This window comes from Scleropages formosus, chromosome 17, assembly GCF_900964775.1.
Source record: "Scleropages formosus chromosome 17, fSclFor1.1, whole genome shotgun sequence".
Classification (NCBI taxonomy): Eukaryota; Metazoa; Chordata; class Actinopteri; order Osteoglossiformes; family Osteoglossidae; genus Scleropages; species Scleropages formosus.
In genome coordinates, this window is record NC_041822.1 from 7,516,385 (window position 1) to 7,528,727 (window position 12,343).

Genomic DNA, 12,343 nt, shown 5'->3' on the forward strand with positions numbered 1-12,343 from the left:
TGTCTCGCTCTCCACTGCCATGCCACACCTCACTGTGCTGCCGTTGTTGGTGTGTTGTGTTTCAGGAAGGACTACTCTGGGGAGTACACAGCCCTCCTCATTCCCTGCACAGTGCAGCCCACCCAGTCGTGGACTGATCCAGGGGACAAACCCTTGTCCTGCACAGCACATGCCCCAGAGAAGTATGAAATCTTGACTTCCAAAGAGGAATGTCTTTTTGCAAAGGATATAAGGTCACCATTTGGTGCAGTTCATGCCTCTTTTTTTCTTCATTTGTATAAAGAGTGTATACAAGTATTGTTTATATCAAGAAGAAGCTACTAACTCAGGAATTTAAAAAATGCTACTGTATGCAAATTTTGTGTAAATATACTCATCCTTAGTTTAACAGATGGAATGCATTTCTTGTAAATCTCCTCTTAAGCAGGATTCTACCAAAGCAAAGCTCTTTCCATTATATCTTATGGGGGAAATATAATATATTCCCAGCTTGATGGACTTCTTAAAATTCTGCCTCTTTTTTCAAAAACTATATAAACTACTACCAGCAAGACTCACTGCAATATGGAAGTTTTTGTTGGCCCTTGCCTAATTCTTTACTTCAAATTTTGCATCCATACCAAGCACCTTTCTTTTTAATTTTCTGTTGCCTCACATGAAGGCAAGTGGTCCATTATACAACTGTACCTCAATGTATAAATGCAATTGGAACCGGAAGCCAGTTCATAATTCCAACATTGTCACAAACAAAATCTTAATAACACAGTTTAATTCCTGTTTATTCCTATGTTACGTTCCATTTAAAAACATCAAACTAAAGCTACACTTAACAAAAAAATTAGCTTTAAAACTTAATTTATTCAATTTATTCTCATCCAGTGCAGTGTATTAGTGTCCCTCTATCTTGGAAACTTAGGATATGAGATAACACACTGTGCACTTGACGCCAGTTTCTTTCATTATCTTTAACATAAAGCCTCATTAAACTTGTCTGCTTTTTAATTTTCCTATGCCTCCCATGAAAGAAATTAGGAAATGTTTGTATTTTTTGCAATTCATAACTTGGCTGTCTGTAACACGAGGTACATGTGTATAAGGGAATCCCTACTTATGGATTGTTAAATGGATTATCAATTTTGGCTTTCAGGCCTATACAAAGAAAGAACTAATGTAAAGAAATCAACAAAGATCTACTAAGCCTAGTATGAGTTGACTTTCTCATAAACTTCATTCCAGTTAAAGGTGAATTACCACTCAGTAATTAAAGCGGGCACAACTTTCCCACCAGGCAGCAGTTATCGATGTATCTTTTGGACTTTTATGACTTCTGAAGTTCTGGAGACTAGACAGTTTGGTGCTCTCATACTGCTTTGTCCCTAGGTTCCTGGTGCCTATTGCCTTCCAGCAGACTAATCGCCCAGTTCCTGTTGTCTATTCCTTGAACACCGAGTTCCAGCTCTGCAACAACGAAAAAGTTTTCATGATGGATCCTGCTAAAACTGACATGTCCATGGCAGAGATGGATTACAAAGGAGCCTTCTCTATGGGTAAACAGCTGCAAGATCTTGAATTATTATTTTTTTTTTGAATACCAATGTCTTTCCTCCAAGCTTGTTTTATATCACAAGCTTGATTATAAAGTTATTGAGCTAGGAGAGTGTATAATGGGCAGTGCTGTAGGGCTGAACTGCAGCCATGTTCTTGATTTCTTGAAGCTTTCCCCAGTTTCAGAGGCTGACAAGCCAACATGCCAGATGCCTTTAAAATGAAAAAGTCATTACCGTTGAATTCAGATTCCCGGTGACATGGTTAAAGTACAAAGAGGCAAGCTAGAGGGTACATTTTCTGTGTCCAGTCTTCCTTTGCCTTATAGAGGTAATTCATTCCTGAAAAGGCCTTTTTATGGTTAATTCTCATAAAATGCAGAAACAGTTATCACTAGCTTCAGTGGTTAAAAAAATACACCCATTTAGGTTAAAATATACTGAAAAATACATTAAAATGGACAAAATATCTTCAGTAGTAATTGCATCTGGGTGGCACAGTGACACAGCAGGTAGCACTGTTTCCTCACAGCACCTGGGCTGCTTGGGCATTGGTTTCAATTTGGCTCACTCAGTTTGGAGTTTGCATGTTCTCTCTGTGTCTGCATGAGTTTCCTCTGGTTGCTCCGGTTTCTTCCCACTGTCCAAAGTCATGCAGTTCAGGTGGACTGGTAATGCTAAATTGCCCTTAGTGTGTAAATGGGTGAGTGAGTGAGTGCATGACATGGACTGGTGTCCCATCCATGATTAAAAAATTATAATAGGTTAAAGTAGCAAACAAGGTTTAATGGACACTGTAAACGTGATGGCATGAACCAAAGTATAAATGGGAAGAAGACCAAATAGTGGCTCTGGCCTTGTGCCACTCAGCCGCTGGGAGGCAAGCAAAATCCAAGTTGGGCACCTCTAAATGCAAAGAAATGCCATGTAAGACGAAGTAAGACTATTAGAAGAAACATATTATACAGTCAAGTCAGACTCTGATAAATTGAATGCTTGTATCTCAGGTTGACTGTATTTCTTTATGTAAACAAAAAAGGATTAATCCTTCTGGATGTACCCCTGGTTTTACAAAATCAGTTTGTGCCGAAAAGAAGGATTGCAGGTGTACATATTTAACTTATGCTGTTGTTATTCACTAGTGCAACTGACATATTTTAATGTAGTAAAACTTCCTCCTGTTTTTCCTCAGGCCAGACTCTTTATGGTCGTGTGCTTTGGAACCCTGAGCAAAACCTGAATGGGGCCTACAAACTCCAACTGGAGAAGGTGTACCTGTGCACGGGCAGGGATGGCTATGTGCCTTTCTTTGATCCTACAGGCACCCTGTATAATGAGGGCCCACAGTATGGCTGCATCCAGCCAAATAAGCACCTGAAGCACAGGTTCCTGCTACTGGTATGTTCCACACACTGCTACCCTTCAGTATTGGACCAACAACTGAGTGTCGAAGATGTTTTCAGCGATTAAGTAGTGTATCTAATGTACATCCTGTAGTTCGTTTTTTCCTAAAAGAGCATCTTGTCCTTTGCTGTTGTAGTTCTTCTCATTTAAAATTCAATTTATGTTATTCTCGATCCATGATTACCTGTAGTGAGGGGTCACATAGCTTGGTAAAGGAACTGGACCTCAACCACAAGGGCTGTACAGCTGTTCAGTTGATGGAAGAGTACCTACAAGGTCTTTATTAACCATGAATGCTTCAAGGAATTGTCATGTCTGATGCTTAAAGGCATAATGACAAATATTTCAGTGTTTCAACGTGCCGCGCAATGCTTCAATGTCTTTCCCGTAGGATCGAAAACAACCTGAGGTCTGTGACATATATTTCCATGATGTCCCCTTTGAGGCCAGTTTTGCATCGGATAATCTTGATCTGCAATCCATGACAGCGATGCCTAGCGTGGATGGATTCACAATGAAGGTTGATGCACTTTATAAGGTCAGTGAGGAAATTAGATCATGGTCTGTTATACTCTGTGACCTGCTGTGCTCTGAGTGATTATGGATGGAAATAAATATTTCCCGTGAAACAGGTGGAAGCAGGGCATCAGTGGTACTTGCAGGTGATTTATGTGATTGGGCCAGAGTCCATTGCTGGTCCAAGGATTCAACGCTCGCTGACGTATCAACTGAAACGCGGTCGCCGGGACCTGGTCGACAGGACAGGACGTCTGACGCTGGATGAATCACTGATCTATGATAATGAGGGTGACCAGGTTAAGAATGGCACCAATATGAAGACGCTGAGGTTGGAGCCCTCGGCCACGTTCAGCAATCAAACGGGGGGCTCCGTTGGCGGTGGGGTGGCTGCTATCACCTTGCTCCTGATGGTCTTGCTGGCTTCCTGCTTTCTATTCAAAAAATGCAGACGGAAAGGGAAGAAGAGGTCCTTGAAAAGTGTTGCTGAGGAGTACCCTCTCAACACTAAGGTGGACATGGGCATCAGGAATGTGGAGCAGCTGGAGAAGAACTCCAGCAGTAAGCACTGCACCGTGACAAACATCAACATCCTCAACAAGAACCAGGAGGCCTGCAAGGTCAACAGTGTCAAAGTAAAGCGAGTTAACTTGGAGGTCAAACTGCAAAACAACTTAAACGACGGCACAGAGGTCTGACGATAAATAAGAGTATATTTTGAAAATCACATTTTGTACCCTTGTTTGTAATAAAAAATTATTATTGTATTTTTATACAACCATGAAAAGGGAAATGTGCTGGTCATCTTTGCTGCATGAGTCATTTCACAACTGAGCTACCTCACAACAGTAATGGACTTTAGTCTGATTCAAACCATATGATGACATTATGGCTGGTATCTTCAGTTTAACATTTTATACATAATCTCATGCTTCAAAAATACCTACTTGTTCAACTTTTCAGATTTAGCTGGAGGTTCAACTAAGATTGACAGAACAGATTGTGGTAGCTCATTCACTGGTTTGTGTTTGCCTGTTTTCTAATTCAGTTCAATTCAATTTATTTTTATTGCGCGCTCTTCTCACCCAGCAACACAGCACTTGAACACAGGCATATGGCAAAGTATTCTAAGTATTCACTGATCCAGTTGCAGAGTCTTTTTATTACTGTACAGCAACTGTAGTTGATGTAAGTATTAAGCACACAGTAAACTGCAAAATGCTTGTGGCTGTTTGAGCTGTGTATGTATCTATTAAAGTGCAATTACTTAATGGTAGTACAATGTAAGTATAGACTCAGTATCAGGAAAACAGTTAATCTAATCAGCTTTGTTTTTACCACATTTGTTCTTACCTGATGGCTCCTCAGGGAGCTTTCATTCAGTATTGTGCACATTTCCGGATAACAAATCATCCAAAGTGATTTTATAAAGTTAAAATAAATGTTGGTGTTTACTGTAATATCCAGGATATAGCAAAATTAGAATGGTTCTGTTTCTCTACCGGTGCAACATAACTCACCATAAAATGACATAGCCTTGGGAAAACTTGGTATTTTACTTTAAATTTTTAAACATCAGTGTTGTACATCATGGCACATCTCTGGTATGTATCTGCATTTTGCTAAAACAAATTAAATGGGCCTTAAAGTCTTTGCTAGCATTTTATAATTGTTCATATTCATCTTTTCACTAAAAATATTGCGCTTGAGACCGGTTCTTTTTTTTGCATTATATAAAATATTTTACTCATGTATGATGTATATTGTTTTTTTTTTTCTTTCCATAGCCTGAAACAATGGTGGAAGTATTATGGTGCTGAGTAAGAATCAATGCAATATTTAAATACATTAAGGAAAACCAATTAAATATTTCCAAAGCCTTGAATGTACTGCAAAGTATTAATTAGAGGTTGTGTTGTTAGGCTTCAGTTCACTGTCGGGCATATCTACCACTAAAGAGAATACAGTTTGGAAAGTACCACTATGTTGTTGGTAGTATCACTTTTTGAAATTTCACAATGCTGTACGTATGATGCCTGTATTCTGTGCCTTTTGAGTAATAAAACACAAAATCCATTGTCTCTAATAAATTGTTTAATGCCTTTGTTTTAAAAGTGATCTCTGTTAATGCCACTTCTGCAGTCCAGGAGGCTGTCCAGGATCACCAAGGTAACTAAGGTTTAGTGTATCATTATGGATAAGAACACAGCTACTGTACATGTTCTGCAAGTTGCAATCAAGTTTTACACAGACACTTACGCACACAGTTATCAGTGTACTTTATGGACCTACTATGGCAAAGGCAAGTGTTGTAGAGACAAAGTGAACTCATGGCAACCACTTTCTTTATGGTACGGTACGGTATGGTACGGTATTGCCTTTTTCTGCACGTTTGAGCTGTGGGAGGAACCCAGACGAACACTAGGAGAACATGCAAACTCCACACAGACAGAACCTGATTCGAACCCAGATGCAAAACCGCAGCCCAGGAGCTATGAGGCCCCAGCACTACCTACTGTGTTTTCATTTTGATCTTTATAATTTACAAAGACTGCTGCTGTTCTACCATCTGTTTATATTAACAAATGTACCATTTTGGAAAATGTGAATTTGCAATCTTTTTTAAATAATAATAATAAACTGAATAACAAAGAGTGTATCTCTGCAATCTACATGGGGTATAGCATAATATAGTGGAGAATGTGTGTTGTCTGTTTTTTTGATACTGCGCAAGGCGTTCCTTTAGTAAAAGATTTTTATGTTGGGTGAGCAGTGCCTGGGGCTCGATGCTTATGTACGTTGTTGCCTAGAACTCAGGTCCACCATGGGATGGCCTATGGAACTAGCTATAAATGTGCAAAATATCCTCAAACAAGCATTGGAAATACCAGCTCTTAAGTCCTGGGGTATTGCAAATGTTGCCAAGAAATTTCTGGTAGCTCCTGTTTTTTCTGAAATACCAACTGGCTTCTTGATTTCAACTAAAAAGTTATATATATATATATGGCCCTCAGACAGCTGGTTCATAAATTTGTTGCACATCCTTTTTACCAAAAGGCACAACAACAATAGAAGATGATAATAATAAAAGCAGTTGGTGCTGTGTGATTACCTTAAGACACACACACCCACACATCATCTGAAACCGCTTGTCCCATACAGGGTCGTGGGGAGCGTAAGGCTGGAGGGGGAGGGGGCACACCCAGGATGGGACGCCAGTCTGTCACAAGGCACCCCAAGTGGGACTTGATCCCCAGACCCACCAGAGAGCAGGACTCGGTCCAACCCACTGCACCACCGTGCCCCCCCAAGACATACGTAAACAGTAAAAGAAAGATATACGAAGATTGATAATCTGAAAATACATAAAGTAAAGATACACGCATTGTCAACTTTCTTCTGTAGGGCTTTCAGTTGTGTAGCAAAGCAAGCATACGTGGCGCAACACATTCCACCACGTTCACAAAAATCACTTGTTGAACATATACACATTTGCACATATTTTATTTTCGGAAAGGCTTCTCCCGAACCTTGAAAATCATGGTTGTATTCCTCCTTACAAAACGTTTTAAATTTATAATCAAATTGTGTTACGGTACAAAAAGCTGGTTATTCAAAGCGTGTAGGTGCAGCCCTGCATCTCACATGTTTATTCAATGCTTTCCATCAAAGAAAACTGGCAATTATTGACCAGGTTATACTGGAGTGATTCAGGGCATGTGCTTTGCTCAGGGGTGGTGGTGGGATTCAAGCCTACAACCTTCAGGTCCAAGGAGACCAGCCCCCCCCTCCCCCAAGCAGCCCACAAACACACAAACAAATCATGAATTAGGTCAGCGTCTGATGCGTGGTATGAGCTTTACTGTAGTGAATCTCAGCGCAGTACTGTGCGTTCTTTAGGTTGGCGGCCAGTAGGTGGCAGCACATAGCACCGAGAAAATTAAGCTCCATTTAAACACGAAAAAGGAACCCTGCTTAGTTATTGCGAGGGTCACGTGACCCTCCCTCGTTTTCTTTTTTCTTCGTGATTTCAATATAAGCTGCTTCCAAAGTAGTGTCAAGGTCGTTCCTCCGTCTGACCAGGCGAACAGACGTCATGTCGCACGGCAGCGAAGCATGAATTCGGTCAGTTATAATGTAACACAGACTGCTCCTGCGTTATTGTCCATTTCTGAGAGTACGAGGAAAGCGCCACCGGATGGCTGAGAGAGGAACTGCAGAAGAGCTGGAAAAGACCTGCAGTTCAGCGTCTAGCGATTTCTCTGGTTTTCCGGGTGCATAACAACTGATGTCCTGAAGAGCGACGAAGCCTATTCACCTAATTATTAATCTGGTCCCTGCACGAAATTGAATTTTTATTCTTATACGCTGGACCTGCCCTCATATGTCAAAACGAACATATAAAACAATGTTGTGTAGCACTGTACCACTGGAATTCGAATGTATTATTAATTACTTTATAAATATTAATTGACTTATATTTTGGAAGATCTTGACATTTCTGACCGCGGACCAACTTCAACCGAAACGCTGCGTTTGAAACATCTTCTTGCTCTTGTGAACAGCACCGTGGAAGCGTTGCTTATAACCGGACAGTTTGGCGTTCTTAGAACACTGCAGATCTCACCGCGCGCGATAACGTGATAAGATTTAGAGAAAGCCGTGGACCACCATTCCGCTTCCAGTTCTTTGGCGTTCTGAAGGCTGTCACACTTTCGTGCGCGCTCACAACCAAACGGAAGAAGAGCACAGGTGGAGATTGTCATCGATAAGATCCTATCAGTGACGAGCGCTGCCCGAGCGTGGGCTCGTCCCACCAATAGCAACAATAGGAAGGGCGGGACAAATCTGCTAGGTTGTGAACGAAGCGCATTGGGCAAAAACAAACCGCCCACTGTTTGTGCAGAGAGTCACGAGAGTTCGAAGTTTAAGGGGGTGGAAGACGGGGAGCACATGAGGCTGTGCGGAACGAACTGGCTCTTGGATGCTTCTTGAGGTTACTGACCGACGGGAAGACATCAGTGATGCGCCTCGGACATTCGGTGCATTTCGCGGCGCGCCTGTGTTTATGTGTCGACCGTTGACACACGTTGAGTGTCGCTAGCTAGCTCGCAGCTAGAAAAGGGAAGTGCTGCCGCTGGGGCAAAGGGGAGGTGTCCTCGGGAGTTTCGGAGTTAGCCGCGCTGCTAACGCTAGCGGACGAGCGAACGCGGACGTAGCCGCCCCACGTTCACCGCGCTACCCCACACAGCAGCGCGCGCTCGCACAGCAGCGACCGCTGAGGCGTTGTTGTGCACCGCCTTTGTTTTCGGCTCAGGCTGATGCGGAGCAGCAGAGGAGGTCTTGGCTATGTAGCTAGTGTGATAGATGGACAATAATTTAAAATAAATCAAAAAAAAAAAAAAAAACCCGCCGAGGTCTGGCTGTGTGTGTGTATATATAAGTCGTCGTGTTCCTGTCGAGGGAAATGCAGCTCTGCTAGTCGTCGCGCTCCTTCGCCCAGAAAGTAAGCCCGCGGCACGTCGTCGTAATGCCACGCGCGAGCCGGACCCGGCGGGGATGAAGAGATAGGGCGCGCCAGTGGAGTGGACTCAGAGTGGCGAATCGCACTGTCCAGATTGAGCGAGCAAGGAAGGAGGAAGAAGGAGAAGCGGCGCGGCTGTGTGGCAAAACTGGACTGATCCAGAATGAAGAAGTTCTCACGAATGCCCAAGTCCGAGAGCGGCGGCGGGCTGGGCGGCGGGTCCGGCTCGGGCTCCGGCTCCGGGATGACCAGCTACACGGGACGCGTGTTCTCCGTGGGCAGGTACCAGGTCACCGTGGAGGAGCTCATTGCAGAAGGTGGGTATGTTACTATAGTATAATAGGGGTCGTCGGTCGGTGGGTGCGGGGTGGTCGGACGGGTCGGGTGCCTCCTCAGTCTGCTCTGTGAACAAGTTGAACTTCATCTCCTCAGTCTCCTCTCCTCCTCCAGCTCTACTTCTTGGGTTTGTCGTTGGAGTGACTTTGCCTCATCTTTGTACAGATTTTTATCCATAAAGCAGCAAAACTCACTGTGTGGAAAAAGTTGCAAACGATCAATGTTCATTTTGTTGGTACCGGTTAGAATCCATCGAAACCTCAGTCATAATATAGTGCCTTAGTGTTGGCATATTAAATGTAGGAAAGTAGTTGGCCTTGTTGTAACAAAGTGGTTATAAACTAGTTGTTATGTACTGGCAGATCATGCTGAAATCCTGCACATCTTCATTGCTTCTTGTTCTCTTTCTGGGATGGAAATGGAGAATTCCGGAAATAGCCGAGTCCTCACCTCCGGCTCGCCTCACGTACCTGAGCTTCCAGCTGCTGCTAGTTTTGTCCCTTTTTACCAGATGACGACTGCGCCCGTATCTTACGATGGCTGCTGCCCTGTTCGGGGGGCTTCGCACTCACTACGTGCACATCTGCTCTGTGGTTTTAGGTGCAGCAGCTGGGTGAACTTTGCCTGCGCTTCAGTTTAACAGCGGAAGTGTCCCTGTGCAATTGCCTGTTTAGTCTGTGTGTGTGTGTGTGTGTGTGTGTGTGTGTGAGTGAAATTAGCAGAGCTCTCCTCCTGGCCCTGTTGCAGTACATCTACATTTATTTATTTAACAGATCTTTTTCTCCAAAGTGACTTCCAATGAACTCTGTGTAGTGTTATCAGCCCACACACCTTATTCACCAAGGTGACTTACACTGCTAGATACACTACTTACGATGGGTCACTCATCCATACATCAGTGGAGCACACTCTCTCTCTGTCACTCACACACTCTGAAACCTGAACAGCTTGTCTTTGGATTGTGGGAGGAAACCAGAGCACCTGCAGAACATGCAAACTCCACACAGACTGAGCGGGGATCGAACCCACGTCCTCTCGCACCACCCAGGTGCTGTGAGACAACACCGCTACTCGCTGTGCCACCGTAGAACATCTGTGATAAGCCTGGCTGATGTGTCGCTGTCATGCTTTCGGAGACATGGAACGAGCGAATGGCGTCATGGGTATGCATGATCACACCAAGTAGGCCCCACTGGACAGCAGTGCCTGTTTCGATACTCTGTGCAACTTAACACAGGAAGGTTGGCTGTTGGCTTATACAGAGATGCTTTCACTTCCTTTTAATATTACTAATAGTTACTCTGCTGCCTTTGTCAGAGACTAAGGATACAAACATGAACTGCCTGGCTGCATCACAGGATACATCTGCCTTAGTCACTCCTTCCCAAACTGGCTCCAGTACAACGTGAATCACTGTGTTCATCCTTGGTCGTAGTTGTCATTGGTGTGTGTGCGGCCAGAGTTTGTGCTGTGATGAGAAGTCACCTGCCTGTTACTGCTGAAAATACCCATTACTTCTGGGAAACTGGAAATGCCCTGCCGGAGTCATTTCTGGATTATGGCAAAATCTAGGAGTAGTATTTCTCATTTTGCGATTACTAAGTAGTCAGTGATACAGTAAGATAAGGTGATATCGCTTTAGTTCTCTACATTCACTGTTTCTTAATATAAACATAGATACACTCCTGCATTTTTCTGCTTAAACTACACAGCTTCTTGGAAGATAACTTCATCTGTTTCTTTTCATGGTTACTTTGAGAGAGTTTAAGTCGGTGTGTGTAGAATATCGCATGCGCTTCATTTAAACCATAGGGTGAGCTTTTCTTTTGACTGACATGCTGATAGATGTGCTTCCTACTGAAAGCCACTGTTTGTACTTGCAGAGAAAAGATTGTACTGCACTGAGCGGGATGGGTTTCTCGCTACAATGTGTAGTCATTTCTTTCTACAGCATAGTTTTTCAAGAACCAAAAGGGTGTTTTCTGTTCTCACAATTGACATTGTCATGGCTGCCTCTGTGGCCCTGCCCAGTGTGTATTATAAGGACACTTAACATCTTTAAAGTAATGAATTGTTAAATGAAAAGGAAGGAGGGCAACTTGCAATATCTGAATTATTACACCCATGACAATCCTGGAGTTCATATATATATATATATACACACACACACACACACACACACACACACACACACATTTTCAGAACCGCTTGTCCCTGACGGGGTCACGGGGAACCGGAGCCAACCCGGCAACACAGGGCGTTAGGCCGGAGGGGGAAGGGGACATACCCAGGACGGGACGCCAGTCCGCCGCGAGGCACCCCAAGCGGGACTCGAACCCCAGACCATATAAATAAAAATAAAAAAATACATAGTATGTGAGTTCTGTATAAATTTCATTGTGATTTTAAATGTAGCTTTTTTTTTTTTTTTTTTTAACTTTGAAGGTACTGGGTTGTGGGATTCTGGTACTGAGTCAAAAATGCAAAGCTTTGTTTACTGTAATCACAGGTTTTTCACCTCATTCTATTAAAAAGAACACTTCATAAAATTACTGGTATTTTCTTAATGGAAGTTAGGTATGTCTTGGCTCAAATATACCCATAAAATAAATGGTGCTCCCCCGACATGAATTTCATTCACAGGTCACAGTAGTGACAGATAATCATATTTATTATAAACATTGGCTGTATGTTTCTGTGAGTTTGTGCACATTTTGACAAATCTAGGGGTTACTGACCTTGTTCATTTCTGCTTCCAGTGAAACTTGGCACACTGTCCAGTGATTGAGCTATCAAACAGTATAGAAGAAGCAGCCAGGTTTTGTAATGGTTAAGAAATTGCACTTGAATAATATTACATGCACAAGGTCACAGCTCTTATGTAGTTGAGGCATGTTGCTTCAGCAAACTCATCTCTAAAAATGGGTGTAGCAAAACCTTATGCAAGTTAATTGAATTAAGTAGTGGTTACCTGATGCCTTTAAGTCGTGCGACTTAAATAATTGCCCTGCTCTAAATT

The 12,343-nt window shown here is 42.9% G+C and overlaps 2 protein-coding genes across 3 annotated transcripts in view; both read left to right on the plus strand.

Moving 5' to 3' along the window:
* fras1 (Fraser extracellular matrix complex subunit 1) overlaps positions 1-5,541 on the plus strand; it is a 101,451-nt gene extending 95,910 nt beyond the window's left edge. The window contains exons 70-74 of the mRNA XM_029259455.1: positions 66-182; positions 1,381-1,547; positions 2,737-2,942; positions 3,340-3,486; positions 3,581-5,541. Of these exons, the coding sequence (XP_029115288.1) occupies positions 66-182; positions 1,381-1,547; positions 2,737-2,942; positions 3,340-3,486; positions 3,581-4,162 (1,219 nt within the window). The 3' untranslated portion in view covers positions 4,163-5,541. The remainder of the gene's footprint in view (positions 1-65; positions 183-1,380; positions 1,548-2,736; positions 2,943-3,339; positions 3,487-3,580) is intronic.
* A 2,822-nt stretch (positions 5,542-8,363) lies between these two features.
* The window catches only part of bmp2k (BMP2 inducible kinase), a 39,727-nt gene continuing 35,747 nt past the window's right edge, over positions 8,364-12,343 (plus strand). For both annotated transcript variants that reach the window (XM_018759271.2, XM_018759272.2), the window contains exon 1: positions 8,364-9,305. In XM_018759271.2, the coding sequence (XP_018614787.1) occupies positions 9,152-9,305 (154 nt within the window). In that variant the 5' untranslated portion in view covers positions 8,364-9,151. The remainder of the gene's footprint in view (positions 9,306-12,343) is intronic.